The sequence below is a fragment of the Chlorocebus sabaeus genome, chromosome 2, assembly GCF_047675955.1.
Source record: "Chlorocebus sabaeus isolate Y175 chromosome 2, mChlSab1.0.hap1, whole genome shotgun sequence".
Classification (NCBI taxonomy): domain Eukaryota; kingdom Metazoa; phylum Chordata; class Mammalia; order Primates; family Cercopithecidae; genus Chlorocebus; species Chlorocebus sabaeus.
Window position 1 is genome coordinate 70,945,733 of NC_132905.1, and position 27,716 is coordinate 70,973,448.

The 27,716-nt window shown below is 42.7% G+C and overlaps 1 protein-coding gene across 5 annotated transcripts in view; it reads left to right on the forward strand.

The window, feature by feature from the left end:
* TIAM1 (TIAM Rac1 associated GEF 1) overlaps positions 1-27,716 on the forward strand; it is a 348,490-nt gene that overhangs the window by 227,052 nt on the left and 93,722 nt on the right. For all 5 annotated transcript variants that reach the window (XM_037990630.2, XM_073009856.1, XM_073009851.1 and 2 more), the window contains 4 exons: positions 13,140-13,364; positions 15,481-15,666; positions 21,234-21,380; positions 25,567-25,641. In XM_037990630.2, coding sequence (XP_037846558.1) covers positions 13,140-13,364; positions 15,481-15,666; positions 21,234-21,380; positions 25,567-25,641 — 633 coding nt within the window. The remainder of the gene's footprint in view (positions 1-13,139; positions 13,365-15,480; positions 15,667-21,233; positions 21,381-25,566; positions 25,642-27,716) is intronic.

The window sequence follows — 27,716 nt, forward strand, 5'->3', positions numbered from 1 at the left end:
TATTGTCTGAGTATACTATTTGTCCTATCACGATTGACCCTAAGAAGAACAAGGGTAAGAGTCAGTGGCTACCATAAAAAGGGACTAGCTTTTTCTCAATCCTAGAATTAAGCTACTCATTGGAAATATTTCTAAAGTGAAACCTAATTTTGGTCCTGCCTTGCCTCACTACACAGGTTAGATGATTATCAGATGGATTTCAGAAAGGCTCCCTTAAAAATTTGTTTTTAACCCTCAAGTGGAACCGGAAGGTTTTCTTTTTCACTTACACTTTTCTGATGTGAATTCCTTTTGAAAGGACCTTCATGGCCATGAAATTGCTAGTAGAATGTAAATACCCAATAGATCACATGGAGTAAACTTTTTTGTATGTGACAACATAGGATCTTATTTTTGAAAACCTTTGTGTTTTCACATACATTCTCTCTTTCAAAGAGAATGTTTGAAAACATTCTCTGCCTTCTGCTTATTATAAATCCACGTAACTCTGGAGCAGCCAAATCAGAATGAAACTTGTGTGTGTAGGGGTGAGGCTAAAGCACAGGCGATCAGCCATGATTATGGAAGTAATTTGTAGGTTGTTCCAGCCCCAGGGCTCAATTCAGTGCACACAGCTTCCAGAGCCTGTGTGCTGCTGATTCGACGCTGTTACTCAAATACCCACAGACTCACCCATGGAAAGGAGATTCATGTTACCAACAAAAGTAGGAAAGGAATTTTTATGTGTGAGGTCGGAGGAGGGTGGGAATGAGCAGGAATGTTAGAGCCGGGTATATGGAAGAAGTGCTAAGCTGTCTGCACTATTTTAATTTGAGTTCTTTCCTTCAACTTGAAGCCAGAGACAGTACCTACCACCTACAAAGTACAACTTCCTATTGGGCCTTCATTCATTCATTATCTTAGGATGTCACATGCAATTCCAAAAAGCTCACCCACCTTTATGATAATATATCCTAATATTAGTTATTAATTTGTCTGTTAAACGCCTTGGGAACATAGCTAGCAGGCAAATAAGAAAGATAATAGAGTAGAAAATCATATGCTGTTGTGTATCTAAAGGGGTATAGAAAATGTTATCTCTAGGAATTGATTGCCTTTTCCTTCCATAGAAAGTTTTCTCATCATTTACAAAGTCACTTGTGTGAGGGTATTACATGCATATTAAGAGACTCATATGCCATTAAGTTGAGTTGAAGATTTAGTGTGATGATGATGGTGTCTGATAGATAGCAAACGCTTAACAGTTACCATTTTAGTAATAAAGAAAAAAAGACCATTCCATGGGCTCCTCTTAAATAAGCAACTTTACAGAAATTAAGTGCGGCTTCACTGTGAAAAGACTAAGGTCTTGAGTTTCATCAGGGTCTAGAGAACTCCCTTGGAAGCCATGTCTAGCTGTGTGTGTCAGACTTGAGGAAGGTCATGGCCGCATGCCCTGGACAAGGGCAGCCAGGCTGGGGAAGAAGCTGTAAATCATCTTTCACAAGGAGGTGTCAAGTGGACTTGTGGTAGAAAAGACTTTAGTGGAGATTTGGCATCTTGACCCAGTGCCCCTCTCAAAGGGAGGTACGGTCCCTGCAAGACCCTGGCCAACAGGTGAGCCTACTCTCTGGGCAGCATCTCCCATTCCTGGAGATCTCCCAGCTTTCAACCATCTGTTTTGTTAGGCAACCGTAAGTCCTAGAAAGTTTTTCGTCGTGTTGAGACAATATGTTCTTTCTAGTGAGTCTTGCCATTTCTCTTTGTTTCTGTATTCACCCCCAGAGTCCTGTGCAAGTCTTCTGCTTATCCTCCTCATCACCTTTTAGATACTTAAAAACAGCTTTCATTTACCTCCTGCCACGTCTCTTTGGGCTACCCTGCGTAAGGTTTCCAAGCCATTCTCCCTGTTCTTACTTGTAAGTGAGCTTAGCATCCTGTGTGAGCCTCTGTGTGGTCTGCCCCATGCAGCCTGCAGTGAGGTTCCTATTGTCCTTGTTTCCTCTAGAGTCAATTCCTTTTATTAAAAGCCACATCAAACTGTTGACCAGACTGAGCTCATGGTATCTTAAACCCTCAAAATCAATTCTTACCCAACAAGACCTTCCCCATCTTATTTTAATAGATTTTTTTTTCAAAAACCCAACTCAGAACTTAAATGTACCTCTTTGATATGTTATCCTTGTGACTTTTATCCTTCTAATAAACTGTTGAAATCCTCTGGGATCCTTATTTGATCTTCCCTGGTGTTTATATTCCTCTTAACTTCACATTATCCGCTGATATGACAAGCTGAGTACAAGGTCTTCGTTCTCTTTGTTGGTTTCTGTGTTGACTTTTCTGTAGTTAAGTCCTGTTTTCCCAACTCCGTAGATTATATCCCTCCTCCTAGCCAGCCACTGTAGAAATATTTACCTTTGATTTTGGCATGGATTAGTTGTGGAGAAGGGCCAACTCTAGGATATGTGGAGCCCCAGGAAAATATTTTTTTATGGAGGCTTTATCTATATAAAGAATTTGGCTTACCTTGGATCAACTGTCAGCACCATTCTGGTGGCCCAAACTCAAGCAATCTGGTGAAAGAAATACCACACAGGCTGGTGGGTACGACTCACTAGCTACAGACTCAAGTTCGAGAGTTTTGGGCATCTTTTTGAGACCGCATAGCTGGTACAGGGTGAGAGAACTCCCTGAAGGGGAGAAACCTCCTGAAACCTCCCCTTTCCAGGAGCCAGAGAGAGACTTGGAAAATTTCAAGAAAAACCCTCCAAACTATGGGACCTCCTGAGGTGCAGAGCTCTGGCAGGGGCCCCACTTGCCTACCTCTTAGGAGACTATTAATGGAGAATATGGATATTGAAGTGCAAAATGAATATAAAAGGCTGGAAATCAGTTAGATTGCATGCCTTCTTGTGGGTGCCTCAGAGGTTTCCCCACACTTCAGAGGTATAATTGTGGTTGAGCTGGATCTTCCTATACAGTTTCTATACTGTTATGTATCATGCAAATTATGTTACTAATGGTATTCTTCCTTTTCTTACATTAGTTTAAATTTGTATTAAATCAATATCAGCATAGTTTAAAAGAATTCAGCTAACATTAAAAGGCTTAGAGTGAAATTATTTTCTTCCTTTTGCCCTCTTCGCCTCATGAGGCTTATTCCCAGAAGCAACTATACAAAACTATTTTAGCTGATGTTTTTGTTTCTTTGTTTTCTTGCATTTGCTCTCATTTCTCATTAACATGTTTATACTGCTGTTTCTAATGGATTTTAGGTACTACTGACTTTCTATTATGATAGATGAACATTTAGCTGTGTTAGCTATAAATTCTTCTTTCCTCATCTTCCCATATAGGTATATGAATATTTAGGATTAAAGCACTAGTCAGTGTTATTACATTGTTATGACTATATAAATAGTATTGGCTGCAGAGTCAAGTAGTGTACTGTGATCTTATTTCTTTTCTGTAACAATTTCTTGTTTGTTTTTTTCTATAGTTAATGACTGCCCTCTTTTTTTTGGGCGGGGGGAGAGGCTCATATTGCTTATTTTCCTGGTTATGTGGCAGTGATATTTTCTAAATCTCCAGCGTGTTAGCTGTTTCATCAGTGATGTTTTCCTTTGAAGCCTGCCCTCCCTGGCACATTGTCCTGCTCCCATATGGCTGCTCTACAGGCCTCATGTACAACAGCCTCCCTAGAATCACCAGCTGCTTCTTTTTCATGAAAATAACCTGTAGTAACTTCCTATAAAATGATGCATATTTTTAAATGTCTTCATTCTACCTTTTACTTGCATAATATTTGAGTAATTTGGAATTTTGGCTTGGAAGTCATTTCCCCTTGGTTTAATTATTTTCTGATAATGTTCTCATTTCTGATTAGCATATGTGTGTGTTTTTTTTTTTTCTTCTTTGAATCATTTAACATCATTTCTTTATCACTAGTATTCTGATCCTTGTTTAGTATATATGCTGCCGAAGCAAGCACAATTTCTTTTCTTTGGTTTTTTTTGGAGACAGGGTCTTACTCTGTTGCCCAGGCTGGAGTGCAGTGGTATAATCATGGCTGATTGCAGCCTCAGCCTCCCAGGTTCTCCCACCTCAGCCTTTCAAATAGCTGGGATGACAGGTGCACACCACCATGCTTGGCTAATGTTTGTGTTTTACGTAGAGATGGGGTTTTGCCATGTTGCCCAGGCTGGTCTTGAACTCCTGGGGTCAAGTGATCCACCTGCCTTGGCCTCCCGAAGTGCTGGGATTACAGGTGTAAGCCACTGCACCTTGTTGGTGTTCTGATCCTTCACAATGATTTCCTTCTATTGACATTTTAATTTTGGTTATTTTTTTTTTTTTAATTCTTAAAAGAAGCTTTCTCTCCCTCCTTCCCTCCCTCCCTTCCTTACTTCCTTCCCCACCTCCTCCCTCCCTTCCCCCTTCCCTGCCTCCCTTCCCCTCTCCCACTCTCTTTTCAATCTCGTTGTTCCTTTTTATTGTAAACTGTACTTTTCGTTCACTTGTTTATAGCTTTAGATTCCCTTGCTTCTCCAAAGGTTGTGTAGATTTCAGGGAAGCTTTCTCTGTTTCAGGCATGGCTTCTCCTTTCTCCTAGTACATTTTCTCCTGTGTGCTTTAGTCTCTGCCTTTCATGCTGGGGGTTTTCAGCAAATGTCTGGTGATCCTTGACTGTTTGGTCATATTTACGTGTGAGATACGAAAAAGCTGCTTATATCATCTGTGCACGTTAGAAGTACTGGGGCCTTTCATAGTATGGACAGATAGTAAGTGGCCTTGTGGAGAGACTCCAGTTGACCATATTTGTGAGTCTTTTCTTGGAGGTGACTGAGCTTTGCCAGAGATGAATCCTGCCACTGCCCTCCATCAGGCAGGCTGCCATCTGTTTGCCTCTTTGCAACACACGGCCCGTTTCCCTTGTGTCTGTCTTCCTGGAGTCTTCTCCAAAGAATGAACCTGGTGTGGGTGAGGGTGAGAGGGATCCATTATATCACTATTTTCAGTGAGGGAGGGGAACCTCAAATTTAAAGTGTTTTTTTTTTTTTTTGAGACGGAGTCTTGCTCTTGTCGCCCAGGCTAGAGTGCAGTGGCTCCATCTTGGCTCACTGCATCCTCCGCCTGCCAGGTTCAAGCAATTCTCCTGCCTCAGCCTCCCAGGTAGCTTAGATTACAGGCATGCACCACCACGCCTGGCTAATTTTTATATTTTTAGTAGAGATGGAGTTTTACCATGTTGGCCAGGCTGGTCTTGAACTCCTGATCTCAAGTGATCCCACTTCAGCCTCCCAAAGTGCTGGGATTACAGGCGTGAGCCACTATGCCTGGCCTTAAGTTCTCTTTACAGATATTAAAAATAATGGCTTAAATAAGTCTTATGTAAACAAAATATGATGAGTGTAGAATCAACAAGAAAAAAGCCTTTTAAGAATTCACACTGGAACTTTATTCCTATCTAGCCTCTTAAAAAATGGTAACTTTCTTTTTCTTCTCTTTTAAAATGAAAACGTTTGACCTACTTTACAATTATTCTTCTGCTTCTATAAACTTGGATTATCCAAAATTTTAGTTTCCTAGATTTGGCATACATTCCCTAGTATTTCTTGTGTTTAAAATGAATTTCCCTTTTCCTGCCACTTACGTAAACCATTGATTATCTGAAATCACCAAGTGTCCTCCATGCCGTTGGATAATTGAAGCTGGATCTATTTAAATACATAATGAAGCCCTGAGCTTCATCTTATCTCTGCACTCAAAGGGGCTGTTATGCAAAATGCATTTTTTGCTGATTATATTTGTCTGTTGGCAAGAACTTTGCTTATTCCCTTCACTGAACTGTATACAGTATTTATAGCATCCCCAGAAGGCAAAGGAAGAATCACAAAATTCACTCTCTTTACCTGTTTGCTGCTGTTTGTTTAATGGAAGGTGATTTGTGGTTAGCAAGTTGAGAGGGTACCATTGGGTGATCTCTCCTTCCTGCCCTTTTGACCTCTGGATTCTGACAAAGGGACCCTTCATGAGTCTGATGTCCCTAACTAACCTTGCCTGGTTCAAGAAGGGGAGGCAAGGTTAGTGGCTTCAGATGGCTTTTTCTAGCATGTCAGAATTTATATCCTGGAGAGACCTTGAGGAACAACATTGTGTCAGGTCAGGAGTCCCCAGTTGAGGTGTTAAGCCAATGAATGGTCAAGAAATGTTGCAAGACTTTTCTCCACCCAACTAGCTGTTGAAAGCAGTCAATGGAGAGTTCGTCTCCTCTCTTGTGGACACACAGCTCCCTGCGTGCCACTGCAAAAGGACAAAGTTTGCAGAAAAGCTCATTTATTGAATTGTCCTTCTGAGAAATTGATTTGGCTTAATGATAGAGAATGGTAGGGGCTGTCATTTTATTTAGACAGGACAGTGGGAGCAAAAGTTCTCTCTAATGGAACTGCCTTCAGCCATTGACAGATTTTTAAAAAGTTTGGGGGAACTGAGGCATACTTAATGGTGAAAAGGGCTGATGGCTAAATTTTTCGTACAGCTGTCATCACACATTTCTATATACGTTTCTCTAGGTTTGGGGGCTCTTTTTATTTTATAATGATTTTTTCTTTTAAATTGTGGTACACCACACATAAAATTTATCATCTAGCCATTTTTAAGTGGACAGTTGAGTGGCATTAAGTACATTCACACTGTTGTACAACTGTCACCATTATTAATCGCCAGAACTTTTTTTTTTTTTTTTTTTGAGATGGAGTCTCGCTCTGTCACCCAGGCTGGAGTGCAGTGGCGTGATCTCGGCTCAGTGCAAGCTCCACCTTCCGGGTTCAAGCGATTCTTGTGCCTCAGCCTCCCGAGTAGCTAGGACTACAGGCATGTGCCACCATGTCCAGCTAATTTTGTATTGTTAGTAAAGATGGGGTTTCACCACGCCCAGGCTGGTCTCCAACTCCTGGCCTCAAGTGATTTGCCCGCCTTGGCCTCCCAAAGTGCTGGGATGACAAGCATGAACCATTCTGCCCAGCCCATAACTCTTTTTCATCATGCAAAGCTTAAGCGCGATCCCCATTACTTAACAACATTCCATATCCCCTTCACTCCGGCCCCTAGCAACCACTGTCTGTCTTTATAAGTTCCAGGATAGCTGCTTTGCCAACATTAAATAGATACCATTCAAAGGGTGTTTAACTTTCGTCAGCTTCCTTCATTTTTACTTCTTAAGTGGAAGACAAAGGTGAACTCTCTGACGTCAGAATGGAGTGTGTTGCTGTTGGCTGAATTTGGCTGGGGTCTGCACAGGGGGAAGAAGAAGACCCACTTTCATTAAATAGGGAGAGCAAAAGGCTGTTGTTTCACAGAACATATCAGATTGTGGTCTTCCTTGGGCTTCCACGTGCACTACACAGACGCCTTTGTTTTTGAGACATCCCCTGTGTTGCAGTGGAATTCTTACTTTGCTGGGAGATCAGTCAGGATGGGTAGAATTATGCTGAAGTAAGGAGCACTTAAATCTCAGTGGTTTAACGTGCTTTCTCCTTCCTGGCATGATCGAGGCTGGCTCCAGAGCCGTACTCATCCTAGACTCTTTTGGATCCAGGCAGACAGAAGCTCTATCTTGACACAATGCTTCTGTGACTGTGGCACAGGGGCAAAAGCCAATCAGGCTTTTGTTGAGTAGTGTCGTCACTTCTACTGACATTTTACTGGCAAAAGCCAAGTGCCATGGCCATGCCTGGCTTCAGAGGGGGTCAGAAAGTTCTATTCTCCCATATTCCAGAATGAGAAGAGCTCAAAATATTGAATGGTCATGCCTGTAATCCCAGCACTTTGGGAGGCCGAGTCAGGGTGATCACCTGAGGTCAGGAGTTTAGGACCACCCTGGCCAACATGGTGAAACCCCTCTCTACTAAAAATACAAAAATTACCTGAGCTTGGTGGTGCATGCCTGTAATCCCAGCACTTTGGTAGGCTGAGGTGGGCGGATCACTTGAGCTCAGGAGTTCAAGACCAGACTGGCCAACATGGGGAAACCCCATCTCTACTAAAAATACAAAAGTTAGCTGGGTGTGTGGTTCCTTAGTAGCCTGTAGTCCCAGCTAGGGACTAGGGAGGCTGAGGCAGGAGGACCACGTGAACCTAGGAGGCGGAGGTTGCAATGAGCTGAGATTGTGCGCAGGCACACTAGCCTGGGTGACAGAGTGAGATTCTGTCTAAAATAATAATAATAATAATAATAATAATAATAATAATAATAATAATAATGGCTGGGTGCAGTGGGTCACGCCTGTAATCCCAGCACTTTGGGAGGCTGAGGTAGGCAGATCACGAGGTCAGGAGATCGAGACCATCCTGGCTAACATGGTGAAACCCTGCCTCTACTAAAAATACAAAAATTAGCCAAGCATGGTGTCGGGTGCCTGTAGTCCCAGGTACTAGGGAGGCTGAGGCAGGAGAATGGCGTGAACCCAGGAGGCGGAGCTTGCAGTGAGCTGAGATTGCACCACTGCACTCCAGCCTGGGCAACAGAGCCAGACTCCATCTTTAAAAAATAATAATAATAATAGTAATTGAATGGGTAATGCTCATGATGCTGCAGCCTGGCTTTCAGAGCAATTAACAAGAGCTGGGGGTCAGGATCAGTGTGTCATATTAAACAGGGAAAAAACAGAACCAAAGCATTTTTTTTTTTTCTAAGAACAGGGTTGGTGGAGATTGGGATTTATAATAAATGACTGTGTTTCCTACTTTTTCTGGGCTTTTTTTCCCTCCATCTGTGAAAAATGGTCATCTGAGTCCCTTCTGGATAAATATTTTTATTTAAATTCTTAAGTTCATAACACATATTCAACCAAGCTTGCTGTCAGAAATTTCAGATCTTTCTATCCGTTGCTCAGGTATTATGTCAGGGTTGTAGGTATTTCCTTTTCTTACTCCATGAGTTAGGGGGTAAGGGTAGGGGCTGGGAGGTTCTAACTGAGGCAGAGATGAGAGAGGTTTGCCTTGAAGAGATGGATGTGGACTGCCCCTGAGCTTCCACCTGCCAGGTGCTGGTGCAGTAACCATAGCCTCTCCTTAGTGCTCCATGCACCTCCGCAGGGATTGCATCTGGATGCCCCACATTATCCTTTAAAAATGGGTGAAGATGACCAGGCGTGGTGGCTCATGCCTGTAATCCCAGCACTTTGGGAGGCCAAGGCTAGTAGATCGCCTGAGGTCAGGAGTTCGAGACCAGCCTGGCCAACATGGAGAAACCCCATCTCTACTAAAAGTACAAAAATTAGCTGGGCGTGGTGGCGGATGCCTGTAATCCCACCTCCTCGGGAGGCTGAGGCAGGAGAATCTCTTGAACTCAGGAGGCGGAGGTTGCAGTGAGCCGAGATTCTGCTGCTACTGTGCTCCAGCCTGGGCGACAGAGAGACTCCGTCTCAAAGAAAAAACAGGTGTGAAAAAATGGACTCCACTAAAATCTAAAAGCTCCTCATTTCCACTGAGCCATACAAACAAAATGGAAAGCAAGTTTCGGGTCAAGGAACCAGCTTTTTATCAGGTACTACCAGGCACTTGGGAGGACAAGGAAATGGTGGAGAAGGGTGAAGCTTCTTGGAACTTCCTTTGTAGTTTTGTAAGGACAATATTTAATGAAAACTAAAAATATGAAGTATCGTATTTTTAGCATAGTTATAGAAAAATTATACTCAACTATTAGGATAATATACCTTGGAAGGATGTTCTTTGAAATTTTCTATGATAGTATAATGTATACACAGAAAAGGCACATTTTGATGGTGTTTAACAAACTGAACATACCCCTGTCATACACCCATGTAAGCAGCACCCAGATGAAGAAACAGAAGGTGGCCAGCACCCCAGAAACCTCTCTTGTGCTTCTTACCAGATTCTACCCATTGCATCTCATCCCACCAAAAAAACCTGCCCTCTTGACTTCTAATAGTATGTATTAGTTTATCTGTGTTGGTACTTGATATGGTTTGGCTGTGTCCCCACCCAAATCTCATCTTGAATTGTAGTTCCTATAATCCCCACTTGTCATGGGAGGGAGCCATTGGGAGGTAATTGAATCATGAGGGCAGTTACCTCCATACTGTTCTCATGATAGTGAGTGAGTTCTCACTAGATCTGATGGTTTTATAAGGGGCTTTCCCCCCTGCTTCATTCTGTACTTCTCGCTGCCACCATGAGAAGAAGTTGTTTGCTTCCCCTTTGCCATGATTGTAAGTTTCCTGAGGCCTCCTCAGCCATGCTGAACTGTGAGTCAATTAAACTTCTTTCTTTTATGAATTACCCACTCTTGGATATGTCTTTGTTAGCAGCATGAGAATGGACTAATACAGTACTTCATATAAATAGAATCCTACCGTATATATACTGCAGTGCATCTGATTCCTTCCCCAAAATGATGTGTGCAAGATTTATGTGTGTTAGTCTATAGTTATAGTTCCTCCATTCTTGCTGTATAGTATTTCATTGTGTGATTATCCCACATATTCATCCATTCCCCTATTGGTTGCATCTGGATGGTGTCCAGTTTCACCCATGATATGCTGCTGTGCATGTTCTGGTGTGTATATTTTTGTGTGCATATGAATGTGTTTCTCTTGAGTATGTAATTAGAGTGCATTTTCTGGGTCACAGGGTGTACATATATTCAACTTTAGTAAGTAATATCCAACAGCTTTCTAAAGCAGTTGTACAAGTTTACTTTCCAGCCAGCAGTCAGCAGTGCATAGCAGTTCTGGTTACTCCGTATGTTTGCCAACACTGGGTATTTTCATCTTGAAAGTTTTTTTGTTTTTTTTTTTTAAGGAAAAATACTTACCAGATTATTTTTCCATCTGAGCTGGTTCCTTTCCTAATTAAAACACAAAAAATGAGGCTGGGCGTGGTGGTGGCTCACACCTGTAATCCCAGCACTTAGGGAGGCTGAGGCAGGCAGATCACAAGGTCAAGAGATTGAGACCATCCTGGCCAACATGGTGAAACCCTGTCTCTACTAAAAAAAATACAAAAATTAGCTGGGAATGGTGGCGCACGCCTGTAGTCCCAGCTACTCGGGAGACTGAGGCAGGAGAATCGCTTGAACCCGGGAGGCGGAGGTTGCAGTGAGTCAAGATTGCACCACTGCACTCCAGCCTGGTGACAGAGCGAGACTCCATCTCAAAAAAAAAAAAAAAACAACGTGTGGAGGGAATAATCCCACCTAACGAGATAACCATTTATTGTGAGGCACTGAGAGATCCCGTGATCGAGCTTTGTACAGAACACCAGCAGGAACAAGCTTGGTGCTTTCATTAGCTGTAGGAGGGCCTCTCTTTTTCTGGTGGAACTTCAAGGTGATACATAAGGACAAACTATGAGATAATGACCTGCAAAGACGAGATAACTATAACATAAAGTAAAGTAAACTTAATCTCATAAATAGACATGCATTTTTTTCCCCCTAAGTTTCTCCATCTACAAGTCCTCACCTGTGGCTTCCAATGTCTTTATCGCCTCGCCACCTCCCACTCAGTCTTTACAAAGTGATTCCATTTGCTTTGTCAGGTGGTGCTTCTGCTGTTTCTTCTTGGATTGTCTAGCATATTGAAATCTTCTTTATCCACAGGCAAAATATTTGTTATCCACATAACAACTGCTGGACCAGTTAGGTTTGCCCAGTGGGAGGTGACTTTGTTGGTTGACACCATTTTTAATATTTGATGCTGTTTCTTATGTGGAATACAAAACTGATCCGATAAAGTACTCTCTTGACTTAAGTTCCAACTGCCAGCCAGCATAGAGTCATGTGCTGGTGGGGTCCTGTTAATAAAATGTTGTTTACAAGTGGCTGGGCAAGGTGGCTCACATCTGTAATCCCAGCACTTTGGGAGGCCGAGGCAGGTGGATCACTTGAGGTCAGGAGTTCGAGACCAGCCTAGGCAACATGATGAAACCCCATCTCTACTAAAAATATAAAACTTAGCCAGGCGTGGTGGCACGTGCCTGTAGTCCCGGCTGCTCGGGAGGCTGCATGAGAATTGCTTGAACCTGGGAGGCAGAGGCTGTAGTAAGCCAAGATCGCTCCACTGCACTCCAGCCTGGGTGACAGAGCAAGACCCTGTCTCCAAAAATAAAAAAAAAAACCCACCACCACCAACAAAAACCCAGAATTTTGTTTAAAAGCCATCACTCAAATGAGTCAGAAAACTAAGAAGGTGCTTCAGAGGAAAAAACAATGAAGTGTTTTTGTGCATGAAAAATGATGTTAGTAGCTCCTTTAGTATTGTCGTGGCTGAATAGACTATTTCTTGAGATGGGCTAACTTCTGAGCATTTATTTCACCTCTCTGGACTTAAGAGAATACCTGGAAAAGTCCAGTATCTCCTCACTTGTAAAAACTCATTGATTGAATTCCTAAAGAATCATTAATAGTGAGTTATCACACATGTGCTGTCTCTTGAAAACTATTCTGACGTGCCTTTCAGAACACCGAGTCACGCCAGTCCCACTTAGGTCACCATTGGTGGGTGTTGCTCACCATTTTCTTAATGCCCATCTCAAACAGGCCACTTTTAGCACGTGGAGTGTTGTTGGGCGGCTGCAATTCTTAGAGGCTCCCATGGAGTCCCCAAAGACAGTATTTCTTCTGGCTACCTGACCTCTTCCCGAACCCTAGTTCTGTCTTGCTGCTTAGCACCAGGATAGGACCTTTGGATCTGGGTTGCAGTGGTTCACGAGGGCAGGGCTGTTGTAGCTTCCTATGTCAGTAATGTCCCTCAGTCCCACTCATGCCCTGTAACTGACCAGACTTACCTGGAAACCGACCTTTGCATCACAGGCACCCTCCTGAGTAGACACCAATTTGTCTGTGTTAGGAGTGTCACTTTCACATGTGAATTCAGTAAGTACATTGAGTGAGCGGACGTGGTGGCTTCATTCAGGACAGCCCTTGAAGGGGAGGAGGGGAGAGTAGGCATCTGACCTGAGACTCACTTTTTGTTACTAATTTCCTGAAGGAAGAGGTGGTCAGGTTAGCCTTATCCATGGGTGTCTAGACCTGTCACCTCGACTGCCAGGCAGTGCTTCTCTGGAAATGCTCCAGTTCATTTTTCTTAAGTTCCTAAGAGGTGTCTTTTTCTTCCTGCCCCTTCTTCCTGGTACAGACCACTAGCCAGACGGAGCTCGAAAACTGGATCACCGCCATCCACTCTGCCTGCGCCACTGCGGTCGCAAGACACCACCACAAGGAAGACACGCTCCGACTCCTGAAATCAGAGATCAAAAAACTGGAACAGAAGATTGACATGGATGAAAAGATGAAGAAAATGGGCGAAATGCAGCTGTCTTCAGTCACTGACTCAAAGAAAAAGAAAACAATATTAGACCAGGTAATCGTTCTTCCGTGTTTAGATCCAGACAAAATTGTTAGGTCTCTAAAAGGTTTTTTTTTTGGCTGTTTTGGAATCGTGAAACATCATCAGATATCTCCTCGACAGCCTGTCATCCAGGATGCTGAGTTCTTTATTGTGACTGTCGGTGTTCTTCACTCTTTGTTTGTAGCTGATTGTTAACAGCTAAACGGAACAATATTACATTGAATGAAAGACAGAAACCCAATAGAGGAGCCCCCGGCCCCCACCAAGGATGTGCTGTTCTAGGGGGATCTGTGTAATTAGAAAGTTTGCAATTTCATTTCCCATATTATCAGACTGACCTGGAGTCCTCTTATGGTGGGGACTCGTTTCTGACTCCTCAGTAAATTTTGAATTCTTAATTTGGAAAAGGTAAAGTACATTCAAAAGATATATCTGGCTGGGTGTGGTGGCTCATGCCTGTAATCCTAGCACTTTGGGAGGCTGAGGTGGGCATATTCGGTTGAGCCCAGGGTTCAAGACCAGCCTGGCCAACATGGCAAAACCCCGTCTCTACACAAAAAATACAAAAATTAGCCACACCTATAGTCTCAGGAGGCCGAGATGGGAGGATCACCTGAGCCTGGGAGGTGGAGGCTGTAGTGGGCCAAGATTGTGCCATTGTACTCAAGCCTGGGTGACAGAGCAAGACTATCTCTCTATATATCTAGATATAAGTGTGTGTATATATATATATAATTGCTTTATATGTGCATAAGTATATTTCATGCTAAACAGAAAAGATTGAGTGAAATGAACAAAGGACATCTTTGCCTGCTATTGAGCTGTCAGTAACAGCCATCTGGTAATGCTTTGACACTTTGCCCTAATGCTTAGGAAATAATTACATGAATAAATGATATTTAAATATTTGAACAAATGACATGGGCCTTCCACATTTCTCTCCCTCTGGGGTTTCCCTTTGTTACCTGACATTGTGTTTTTTTAAATTGACGCAAAAATCACGTAATGTAAAATCAACCATTTTAACACGAACAATTCAGTAGCATTGAGTACGTGTACAATGTGGTGCAGCCACTACCCCATCTAGCCCTGAAATGTGTTAATCTGCCCCAAAAGGTAACCCCATACCTGTGAAGCAGTTGCTTGCCTCTGCCCCCGGCACTGTCTTCATGGATTTGCCTATTCTAGATGTTTCATGTGAATAGAATTCCACAGTATGTGGCCTTTTGTGTCTGGCTCCTTCCCTGAGCTTCATGTTTTGGAGGTGGGTCCACGTGGTAGCGTACATCAGCACTTTACTCCTGAGTGCTGGCTGAATCGTATTGCGTTGTATGTATACACCATGGCGTGTTTATTGGCCATTTGTTGATGGACATTCGAGCTGTTTCCACCTTTTGCGAGCAGTGCTGCTGTGAACACGTGTGTACAGTGATACTATATTCTGTTGAAGCGCAAAGGGAGATTTCAACCATTCATCATTATCTGTCAGCATCACTGAGCCTTTGCTCTATGCCAGACCTTGTCCTTAGGCTTGTATTATCTTTTTCAAACATTCCAACAGCCTTATGAGGTAGGTATTATTTTGCCACTTTGAAAAATGAGGGAATGTCTCAGAGACATGCTACAGTTGGAACTTTGTATTCCAGAGCCTAGGTCTCCACCATCTTGTGTTCCACTTCCACCCTTTGTTCCAGGCTACCACACTCTTCCCAAAAGCACTTGGTCGATTGCTTCTAGCCTTTAATTCGTCTCACTGTTCTTTATATGAAAACCCACCTCTTGTTAAGTCATATAGTTCTCTGGTGATGGAAATCTCTACATTTTTACTTCTTCAGTCTTGTGTTTGTGGCCCAGAGCTTGGAGTTGACAGACCTATCATGCCCCCAGTACGAACTCCAAGATAGGAGGGAACAGAAGAACTTGTCATTTTCTATTTATTATGCTGAATTTATGGCTGTAGATCTTTGCAGAAGGAAACATAAGTAACTAAGAAACTTAGGTACCTGTTGTTTATTCCTTAGGATTATAATGAATGTCTTTACGACATGTAGATTTGTATAGGATGAAAATATTAACATTTGTTTCCCGTTTTCTCACTTTTTCTTTTCCCATGTTTTCACTACCGTAGATCTTTGTCTGGGAGCAAAATCTCGAGCAGTTCCAAATGGACCTCTTTCGTTTCCGCTGTTATTTAGCCAGCCTTCAGGGTGGGGAGCTGCCAAACCCCAAAAGGCTTCTTGCTTTTGCAAGTCGACCAACGAAAGTGGCCATGGGCCGCCTTGGAATCTTTTCCGTATCATCGTTTCATGCCCTGGTGAGTAGAAGCTAATGAATTTTTGAAAAACATTAAGCTTGACACTTAATCCTGAGCAGGACTTGACAAGACTCTCCTAACTGTTTTTCGAGCTTCCTGCTGTATGTGGATTTCTGAAATGCCCTCCTATTGCAGTGGATGCAAATTTCCATTTAAACCTGTCCAAAATATATTACTTAAGCATCTCTTGATGGGGGGGCCTAAGCTGTTGTGCAAAGAAAATATGAAAGGTACCATCTTCAGCGTTGTTCATATGTAGTATTTGTTGATAGCTCTTGTCGTCTTCAGTGTCATGTTTGGAACCCAAATACCTATTTTTTATATTAACTTTGTGGGAATGGTGACTGGAGTGCTCACTCTCATACATCAATGCATTCTCAGGCTGGGTACGATGGCTCAGTACTGTGGGAGGCCAACGCGGGCAGATCACCTGAGGTCAGGAGTTCGAGACCAGCCTGGCCAACATGGTGAAACCCCGTTTCTATTTAAAGTACAGAAATTACCTAGGTGTGTTGGCACACACCTGTAATCCCAGATACTCGGGAGACTGAGGCCTGAGAATTGCTTGAACCTGGGAAGAGGTTGCAGTGAGCCAAGATCGTACCATTGCACTCCAGCCTAGGCGACAGAGTGAGACTCTATCTCAAAAAAAAAAAAAAAAAAAAAATATATATATATATATATATACACACACACACACACACACACACACGCATTCTCATTCTGTCTCTTTCTCTCAATCACTCACATACACATAATACATACACCATATATGGAACACAGATCTCTTTGGAGATCTCCATTTCACTTTATTTTTACTGTTGTTTTGATGACCACGAATACCCGATGCATTAGAGCAAGGCGACCTCTGTGATTCGCTGGCTGAACATATGCGTTGCTTGAGGAAGGGAATTTCCATCTGACCTCTACGGCGGCAGACTGTGTAGTTGTGTTGTGTGTTTATAATCTGTAATTTCATGTACTTGCTAAATTGCGAGCAGCTTTGTGTACTTTTGGCTCCTTCTCAAAAATTGCTGTATGAGTAACATGGTTTTAGTCTATCCAAGTTGACACCCACTTAAAATGTACTGCACCTTAGCACATTTGCTAGGGAATTAAATGTTAAGTCTCAGGTTCCAGAAACAGCTTTGTAAAACCTTAGCTGTGCTGTTCTTCTCTTGCTTTGTCAGCTGTACCCTTCGATTGCATTCAGAGCTATAATTCAGTCAGAGGCGTTTGTATTCTTTATAAATAGATTAGCATCATCATTCAGATAATTAGGGGTAGATTTACATTTTTAAAGAAGTCTTAAACCAATTTCTGGAGTTATTAAAACTGGCATCCTGATTTGTTCTGCTAATTACAGCTCAGCTCTTGGTCTCCCTGGCTACCACCTCTCTATACAGCTATTAAACCCTGTTTTTTCAGTGGTGGGACAAAGTGCTGTGTTGAATAAACTTACAAAAGGTTTTCAGTTTTTGACTCCAGATCTATTTCTTGGAGACCTGGACACCCATTTTTAACTTAGCCAAATCTCAGTTCACCTATTCTGCAAATCAAAAACAAACAAAAAAAAACTAGGATAGAAATTCTTCTTTATCTCCTCGTCAGAATATCATCCATTGAGGGCGCATTTTTATGAAGGGAACTCGTGGTGTCATTGAGGTACCATCTGTATTAATACTAAACCTTGAGCATCGAAGTGGCTCCCTCCTCTTACTGTACCTTCTAGATTTTGGAGAAAATAATTTTGCTTTCTCCCTAAAACTGGTACGCTTTCATTATTTTCTTCAAAGTCATTGGGCGCAACCTCCCTGAGAAGGTTACCATTTTACTCTTTCATAATTCATCTTCGGACCCTCTAATTTCCTTCGTCTCAATGTCTGTGATGTGTGTGTATACTTTTCTTTCAGGAGCAGGCTATTAAAATTTGGCCAGCTGAAGATGGGGATGGGAGAGTTAGTTACTGTGAGGTGTTTTGGTCAGTGGTTTTAAAGAGTATTGAAGTCCATACGTTCAACTGTCTGTTCCTTTGTTGGATTTTTGCTCGCTTTGTCAGTGATACAAGTCTGGGTGTTTCAGTATGTTCCTGCAACTTCTTTTTTCTGTGAGGGGTTTCATTTCAGACAGAACAAATCAGGCGAGCCTGTTGGGTGTCTGTTCCTGTTTGTTGCTTTAGCTCCTGTGGAAGATCCCGGGCAGGGAATTTTAGTCTGATTTATTAGGGACTCTTATTTTCTTTCCCTCCTCTCCTTGTCATTTGACCCCTGGGATTTTTTTTCTCCTTGGGGTTGAAACATTCTTCAATTTAGTCTTTGTCCAGATTTTTTTTTTTTCTTCTTTTTGGTAGGGGAGGAGGAAGGAGGAGGTATGAGGGTATCAGGGCTGGGTCGGAGAGAGTGGAGCTACAATTGAAGTAGCATTCACTGAGAAAGCTTCCCATAATGCTGCGTGATTTGCAGTAATTAACTGAAGGGCCCCCGCTGTACTCTTTGAAAGAAGGTTATCATTGTTCTTGTTTGCACAGATGAGCAGAATGATAGAGTAATCAGGTTCAGGCCACAAAGGGAGGCATTGTCTGGGCAAAGATCATTGAGAAACTCTTGAGCTCTGGTCCAGCAGTTCTTCTGCCAGCCCTTTTTCTAAATCCCTTTGCTCATTTTGAGTCATTATTGTCTTGGAGGTAGTGGTTACTTTTGCAGTTTACAAGGCTCCAAGCAATTTAGAATACTGCTTATAAGAAACTTAAGTAAAGTATTTTGTTAAACAGGCTAAACTAACTAGTCAGCTGGTTAACTGAGAATACTTTTGGGTGTATGGATTTCTCTTTCATGCTCTCTTTGTCTGGAAATTGTAAACTGAAGAGTTACCTTTTCATTTTTGTCACCATGTTACATAGGATATGCTTTTGCTTTGTGGTATTTATGTATTTATTTGTTCAAGCAACAAATATATGTAAGTTCCTGGCATCTGTCAGTTTTATCCTTGTGATTAGGACTATAGTGAACAGCACAGAGTTCCTGTCCTCTTGAAGCTTTTATTCTTGTGGGAGAGAAGGGTAAGAAATAAGTAAACAATTAACTAGACGCGGTAAGTACAGGTATTGCTGTGTGTATGAAGAAAGCAAATGGTAATATATGTCGACATATTTATACGGCTGCCTCTATGTATGTGTCACTATTAATGACTGGATTTGTTTATAAAATGACTGTATGACCGTGAGACCAAATGGACATTTTTTTTTCCTCTAGAATTTAAAATTTTTAACACCATTTATTCAGTGTTGACATAGTCATGTGAGCCTATGCATGTCTGCATGTTATAATTTATTCCTTTTACAACCTTTGTTTACCTTTAACAGAGAAAGTGATGAAAATAGAGAAAATTTTTGCATATCTTACGGTGTGTTTGTCTTGTGATTTTGTTCCCTGTGATGTCTCCAGTGTAATCTTAGATTAAGATCTTTCTCGTGAAAATTCCCACCAGTGTCTTGGATACCACATTTTTCTATGCCCTGATCTGGTTTTTTTTGTTTTGTTTTGTTTTGTTTTTAACCTGCTAAGCTGAGAAAATGCAAAATGCAAGACCTCTTAGCTCCCTCATCTTCCTATTTTTGTTTGGGTCCAAAAACCTTCCCTCTAATACCCTTGTAGAGAAGCTGTTTTGATTCCTGTTTTTAATGTACGTAGGGGTCCCTGCCAATCCACCCATGGGACTTCTGTGGTGTTTACATTGTCAATACTGAAGCCCCAGAGAGGCATGCCTTCCAACCAACACGCTGACTGCTGGGGAGGCCCCTCATGTTACCAACAGTGCCTCATCCCCTACATTGCTGCCAATTGGCATCTGTCACATCGGGAGCTGCCTGTGTGGGAATCTACAAGTAGGTTCCAAGACATTCACCTCTGGCAACAAAAGAGTGGGTGGAGAAGTTTCATTTCAAGTCTGACTTGCTGTTCCTCCGGCCACTCCCTTTTTTCTGAAAGGCAAGCCCGTGGGTGGCCCATGGAGACACCTTCTGGCAGAAGTTCTCTTAAGTTCCTGGGACTTTGCTTTTGCCACCTGGAGGATAAAGTTCAAGCCTGAATGTTTTGCCTGGGAGGACTTTCTGGAGTCCTTGTAGAGATTCTACTTGAGCAATTATCCTGTGACAGATTTACATTTAGGGCGTTCCCTTGTGAAATGCTTCTCTGGGATCACGCCACTGGACCCCATCCTGGGCGACAGAGCGAGACTCCATCTCAAAAGAAAAAGAAGAAATGCTTCTCTGGGTTGCTGGCACATTGTAATATCTCGACAGAGTTTAGCTTTTGTTTAACAAAAAAATACAAGTTTTCTTTCCCATTTACCTAAACATAGGACATGTAAGTGATGCAAGTCTGGTAAGGTGCCTTCATCTTCAGTGAGTCCGGTCCCTTTTGTCTTGTTATTCTGCCATCCTTGAACAAGCTTGGGTAGGGACATCCTCAACCACAACACATACCTTCCTTTTATCAGGAAAAAGAAAACAGATAGGATAGCGGAAAGGATAACAGAAAACCCCCTCCCATTGAGCACAGTTCCTGGAAGTTGCAAATAGTTGTTTTGCTTATGTGCCATTGACCAGAACTTAAGCCCAATCCATGCCCTGCTGCAAGGAGAATAAGTCATCTTGGACTTAGTGGCTGCATGCTCGCTTACATTTGAGATTTTCCTTTTTTTTTGAGACAGAGTCTCGCTCTGTCGCCCAGGCTAGAGTGCAGTGGCGTGATCTCAGCTCACTTCAACCTCCACCTCCTGGGTTCAAGCAATTCTCCTGTCTCAGCCTCCCAAGTAGCTGGAATTACAGGTGACTGTCACCACGCCCGGATAATTTTTGTATTTTTTTAGTAAAGACAGGGTTTCACCGTGCTGGCCAGGCTGGTCTCGAACTCCTGACCTCAGGTGATCCGCCCGCCTCAGCCTCCCAAAGTGCTCCCAAAGTGCCACCGCACCTGGCCTACTTTTGAGATTTTTCTGACTAAGATGGAATAGAGGATGGATATTGGGGGCCAACCATCAAATTGCCTGATTTTAAAACGCGATTATATCTATCCTAAGAAAACAAAATAGTAGAGATTGGTAATTTTAGATTTAACCTGGAAACCCAGGGGCAAAACTCTGCTGTTTTTCCACTATTGTTGCTGACGCTTGAGCACCATTTTTCAGTAGAATGCAGAAACAGCTCTGTGGCATTTGGAGAGAAAGCCTGGCTCATTTCCCTTGCTGTTGTAGTTCAAGCCTGTGACCAGAAGGACATGTCATGTTTGGAAACAGAACATATATGTTTTATTCCTATATTATGTATTTTTGCTGGTGATTTCAAACAAGGATTGAATTTGCAAACCTTTCATTTCCATTCTGAATCCATGAAGGGCTCTCAAAGTCCCAATATGTCTGGGTCATAGATTAAATAGGCGTTGGGGTCAGGGTAGGCTGGCATGATGGAGGAGGGTTTTTTGAAGGGTGGGACTTAATGGGGGCCTCAAGACATAGGTGGATGGTCCTGACGCATCTCCCTTGTGGCTGCTTGTCCTTGCCGTCCTCAGGTGGCAGCACGCACTGGTGAAACTGGAGTGAGAAGACGTACTCAGGCCATGTCCAGATCCGCAAGCAAGCGAAGGAGCAGGTTTTCTTCTCTGTGGGGTCTGGATACTACCTCCAAAAAGAAGCAGGGACGTCCAAGTATCAATCAGGTAGGTTCCAGAGCAGATGAAAAGCGAGCCCGCACAGATCGCTTCTGTGGCCACCTCAATTTGGGATGTATGTGTTTCTTCATTGAGGCTGAGTGTTATTTAAAATCAACTAGTTGACACAAAGAAGCTAGCTGTGCTAGACACTTTTAATAGGTAATGCATACCCATAATGTTGAACTCTACCATTAGTCTGTCACCAAGCTGCAGTTTCCCACCTGCATCCTTTCCAAACCCTTGTTAATTACAGACCTACTCAAAGCACACAATTCACCCTGAGTCTTCAGGAAAAAGCAGGGCTCTGCAGTGAAGCCAAGTGGGCACCTGAGTGCAGTCTTTGTTTTTTTTTTTTTTTGAGACGGAGTTTTACTTTGTCACCAGACTGGAGTGCAGTGGCACAATCTCGGCTCACTGCAACCTCCACCTCCCTGGTTCAAGTGATTCTTCTGCCTCAGCCTCCCGAATAGCTGGGACTATGGACATGCACCACCACGCCCAGCTAATTTTTGTATTTTTAGTAGAGGTGGGATGTCACCATATTGGCCAGGCTGGTCTTGAACTCCTGACCTCGTGATCCACCTGCCTTAGCCTCCCCAAGTGCTGGGATTACAGGTGTGAGCTACTGTGCCTGGCCATGCTTTTTAAGCTGCCTCTGGCACTGCATGAAAGGCATCTTCCAGGGAAATCTGATTATTCTATGCCCTTGACTTTTTGGAGTTGACATTAAATGGGCAGATCCTCTGCCTACTAGAATGAGGAGCCAGGAATCCGAGAGAGCTCACCCACTGCCACGGCCTCCTTCTGCTCAGGTCCAGGGGCTGGAACGGGATTTCGGTATGTCATGAGGGTGTAACATAGCCTGGTGCCGTGACGGGTGTCCTCTGACCATGTGCAGCCACCCAGTTCTTCCCCATTAATTTGACTTCTTCACTCGCCAAGGCCAGTCTCCTGCTGGGGTTACTTCCGGGAAGCTCACTGTCTGTTGTTATTGTCATCCTTGTCCTTTGACTTTGAGAAATGAGTAGCTCCAGAACTGCTTGTTTAGATTTGAGGGACTAAAGGTACATGAACATCTGTAGTCTTTCGGAAGAAGAATGTCCTGTTTGTGGGCTGCAGTGGCTGGAAAGTCAGGCCTTCAGCATTTTGGAGGTCATGACTAAGACTGCTAGTTTGACCTGTTCACCCCGTGCCCTTATGCAAAGTGAGAAGACGTCATCAACTGACTTGATAGAATGATCTCTCTTTTTTTGCTCTGACAGTTCCAGCCATTAACTTACTTAAGAAATGAATTTTAGAAAAGAGATTAGTCCTGAAAGCTCATGCACTGAGTCCCTTAGCTGACTATGATACTCACTGGCTTGTTTTGTTTTGTTTGTGATGGAGCCTCGCTCTGTCGCCCAGGATGGAGTGCAGTGGTGCAGTCTTGGCTCACTGCATCCTCTGCCTCCCAGTTAAAGCGGTTCTCCTGCCTCAGCCTGAGTGACTGGGATTACAGATGCTTACCACCATACACAGCTAATAGCTAATTATTTTTATAATTTTAGTAGAGACAGGGTTTCACTATGTTGGCCAGACTGATCTCGAACTCTTAACCTCAAGTGATCTGCCTACTTCGGCCTCCCAAAGTGCTGGGATTATAGACGTGGGCCACCACGCCTGGCTGATACTCACTGTTTCAATGTGGCATTTCCCTATCCTTGATGGAACCTGCAGAGAGCAGATGAGCAAATGCTAAGCGAGTGTGAGACTGAAGCAGTTTTGCAGTTTGTCCTGTGGTCTTTGGGGAGAGTAGATCATTGAGCTTTCTTCCATGGGTTTTGCTTTTATGTAAATCTAAAGAAAAAACTGTGGAGGAAAGTCAGCATTTCATCAGAAAAAATCACATAAGAGACTTGATGGTTCTCAGTTAAAACCTGCAAAAGGAGGACATGAATGATCAGCATTTCTCTCTCTTTTTTTTTTTTTTGAGACAGAGTCTCACTCTGTCACCCATGCTGGAGTGCAATGGCGTGATCTCAGCTCAGTGCAACCTCTGCCTCCCGGGTTCAAGCGATTCTCCTGCCTCAGCCTCCTGAGTAGCTGGGATTACAGTCGCCGGCCACCATACCCGGCTAATTTTTGTGTTTTTAGTAGAGACGAGATTTCACCATGTTGGTCAGGCTGGTCTCGAACTCCTGACCCTGTGATCTACCCGTTTTGGGCTCCCAAAGTGCTGGGATTGTAGGCATGAGCCACCACGCCCAGCCCGTTTCTCTTCTTTTGGGAGGTGGTGGTGTCACTGTGTATGTATCTTCTGCCCTGAGCGTTGGCTTAGCCCACTGCTTCTGGACTTCACAGTTTGGACTTGTTTTCTAGCAATACCCTTTGTTCATGTGCTTCTGCTTGATTGGCACCAGGTTACGTTACCGCCCATTTCTACTGAAATATATGACTGAATTTAAATGGATTCAATAGAATGTTTTCACATTTTTCTAAAATCAAAGCACAATGTAATGTCAAACAATTCTTTTGATTTTTTCTTAAAGTATGAGGTTTTTTTTATTATTATCCTTTAAGTTCTAGGGTACATGTGCACAACGTGCAGGTTTGTTACATATGTATACTTGTGCCGTGTTGGTGTGCTGCACCCATCAACTCGTCAGCACCCATCAGCTCGTCATTTACATCAGGTGTAACTCCCAATGCCATCCCTCACCCCTCCCCTCTAAAGTATGAGTTTTTAAGAACCTTTTGCTTAGCCATAAACATCCCAGTAGAAATCTACTCATTAATTCTGTAATTCAAAATGGACAAAAATTATGTTTTTTTTTTTTTTTTTTTGGCTAGGCGTGGTGGCTCATGCCTGTAATCCTAGCACTTTAGGAAGCAAAAGTGGGAGGATTCTTTGAGGCCAGGAGTTTGAGACCAGCTTGGGCAACAGAGCAACACCCTATCTCTACCAAAAAAAAGTTTAAAGCATTGTATGTTTTTGTATGTTTTATTTGCATGGAGGAAAGGCTTTTTCTTAATTGTGTACATTATCCTGATACTACATGCTATTCTAATTTTCATGATATCTTTAAGTTAGCAGGATTGATTACATTTCAAAGAAGAGACAATTTTCTATTTTTTAAATTAGGAATCCCTATGTTGCCATGTTGAGGTAAAAAACTATAATATTCTCATGCTCTACTTAGGAAAGTATCACAAAGCAAACATTTTTATTTATAAGTATCTAGTCGGGTATATGAGACTATAAGAGAAATGCTTCATTGTGGGTTTATCTAGCTCGTTGCTTTTGCTAGTTTCTTTTATTTATATTTATATTTTTCTCTTTCTTTTTTTTTTTTTTTTTTTTTGAGACAAGGTCTCAGTCTGTTGCCCAGGCTGGAGTACAGTGGTGTGGTCTCAGCTCACTGCAACCTTGACCTCCAGGGCTCAAGTCATCCTCCCACCTCAGCTTCCCAAGTAGCTGGGACTCCAGGAACATGCCAGTATACATGGCTAATTTTCAAAGTTTTTGTAGAGACGGGGTCTCACTCTGTTGAGCAAACTGGTCTAGAACTCCTGGGCTCAAGCAATCCTGCTGCCTCAGCCTCCCAAAGTACCAGGATTACAGATATGAGCCACCATGCCTAGCCTATTGTCTTTCTTTCTTTACTTTTTTTGAGATAAGGTCTTCCCCCATTGCCCAGATTGTAGTGCAATGATGTGATCTTGTGATCCTCCCACCTTAGCCTCTGGAGTAGTTGGGACTACAGGTGCGCACCACCATGCCTGGCTGATTTAATATAATTCTTTTTTTTTTTTTGTAGAGATGAGGTCTCACTATATTGCCCAGGCTGGTCTCAAACTCCTAGGCTTAAGCAGTCCTCCCGCCTCAGCTTTCCAAAGTGCTAGGGATTATGGGCTTGAGCCACCATGCCCAGCCTATTTTCTTTAAGTAGAGATGAATTATCCAGATTTGAGAGCAAATTTTTTTTTTTCCCCCCCAACTGTCAAAGACATAGGGAAGTGATCTAGATAGAGGGATGTGTTTTTCCAGGTCTGCTCCCATAAATTATTGTACCTGCTTTGGGATTTGATGTAGTAGTATCCGAACACGTGTGAAAGGTTTTGTCATAGCCTTGCCCATTTCCTTCCCCGCTCCTAGGTTTCGTATGCCCTGTTGCCCAGATTCCTTTTTAAGATGGTACTTTTGTATATGCAGGTGTTTGGAGAGGGAACTGAAGCTGTAAAGAAGTCTTTAGAGGGAATATTTGATGACATTGTTCCAGATGGCAAGGTAAAAATAAACATGTGTTTTCTTTTCTGAAAGTACCGCAAGTGCATCAACATATACATGGTGCCGTGTTGTCTTGAGCTACTAAAATTAAGTAAACTCAATATTAAAAGCTGAAATGATCAGTTTTTAAAAGTTATGTAATAAGTCAACAAGAGATGGAAAATCATTTTATATTTAAAACGGAGTGGTAGCGAGAACATTCTCCTGCTGACATCACATTTCCCATACTTACCATTCGATGTGTGAGTTTCTCACTAGAATGTAAGAGGAAATTTGGGTTCTGAATAGCTGAATACTTTATGCCATTGCCAATTTCTCTCTGTGTACAACTTCTCTTCCGAAGAGGTGTGTTCTTACTACCTCCCTCTGTGCCCACACATGCTGTTTTGCTCCCATTAGTTTCAAGGAACTGTTCCGATAGCGTGTTCGTTTAAAAAAGAAAAACAGCAAAAACGCATTTGCCTCCCAAGTCAAGTATTCAATTAAATATTCGGCCGGGCACGGTGGCTCATGCCTGTAATCCCAGCACTTTGGGAGGCCGAGGTGGGCGGATCACGAGGTCAGGAGATCAAGACCATCCTGGCTAACATGGTGAAACCCCATCTCTACTAAAAATACAGAAAAACATTAGCCAGGCATGGTGGCGGGCGCCTGTAGTCCCAGCTACTCGGGAGGCTGAGGCAGCAGAATGGCGTGAACCCAGGAGGCAGAGCTTGCAGTGAGCGGAGATGGAGCCACTGCACTCCAGCCTGTGACAGAGCGAGATGCTGTCTCAAAAAAAAGAAAAAAGAAAAGAAAAGAAAAAGAGATTCACAGACTTAGTTCAGCCTTGTGCTTGGATTTAACAGGGGCTTTCAAACCGCTCTGATTGAAAGCCCATAAAAATACTGATTTTCTTTTTTTATTGGGCACTTTTTTCAGTCTCTAAATAAATAGATGTCTCTCATTTTCAAGACCCTAGTAGTGATACTGGGAACCTGTTTGTGTGGGGGATGGGGGTGGTCTGATGTTGATAATGTGACCTTGGTGTGATCCTCTGGTTCTCAGGCTCAGAATCAATATGACAGAATTCAGCCCTCAGTTGCCATGTAACCAAGTAGTGTCAGTCATCAGTGGCTCAGCCTCATGTTGTAGATGGAACTGAGTTTCAGAATCCAGAGTGCCATGAGGAGTTCTGCTATTGGAGGGGGGAAGAGAGAAGAGTGGTCATGGGAAGGCCTTTTCTTTCCTTCATACCCAAACTGTTAATGAATGATGCTATCCTGGATATAAAGGCCACTGTCTTTGGAAATACTCATCCATGGCCACTTTCTGAGCATCTGTCTCTGATGAAATTTGAAGAAATTCAGTTTTTGGGCCTATGTGCAATGCAACCATAGTTTTTGATGTTAACTTGGTCATTTCTGAGGTTGGCCGGTTTATCTTGCATACCGTTATTAGTCCACATTTGATACTGAGATATCTTCTCTAGACCACAGAACTTGGAAACTGCAAAAGTTTGTCCATTGGATTTCTATGTAGCATTTTTGGTTTTCCATTTTTCCAAGATACCTCTTTCTCCCACATCCGGGCTAGAATGCCTTGTTCTCAGAGTATTTAGATGCAAAACTTGGGTTGATTCAGTGCTAAGGGGTATTTATTTAATGTGGCATGCTGGAACAGAGTCAGAAGATTCCAATTACAGTTAATGGAATTTAGGTATGCTGATTGCTTTTTGACAGTTCCTTCCCTGGAGTCCAGCTTATCTGCTAAAGCAACTCTGTTGAAAGTCAAGGCTGAAATTACCCTCCGCAGTTGGGTTTAGTTTAGTGGCTTTTATTAAAACATTTTCCCCATTCTTGGATCCCATTCTTCGTATGAAGGGAGGTTGTATTACCACTTCTCAACTTTCATTGGGAAATTTGTTTCTTGTAATTTGCTGATACCAGCCTTGTTCTTACTGATCAGTAGGTACATATTTACCAACTGGTGGCCTGCTTATAAATCAATAATGAAGGCCTATTACTTAGCATATATTGAACATCAATATTATGTTTACATTGCTGAAATCTAACATCATTCTTTCCTTGCTTACT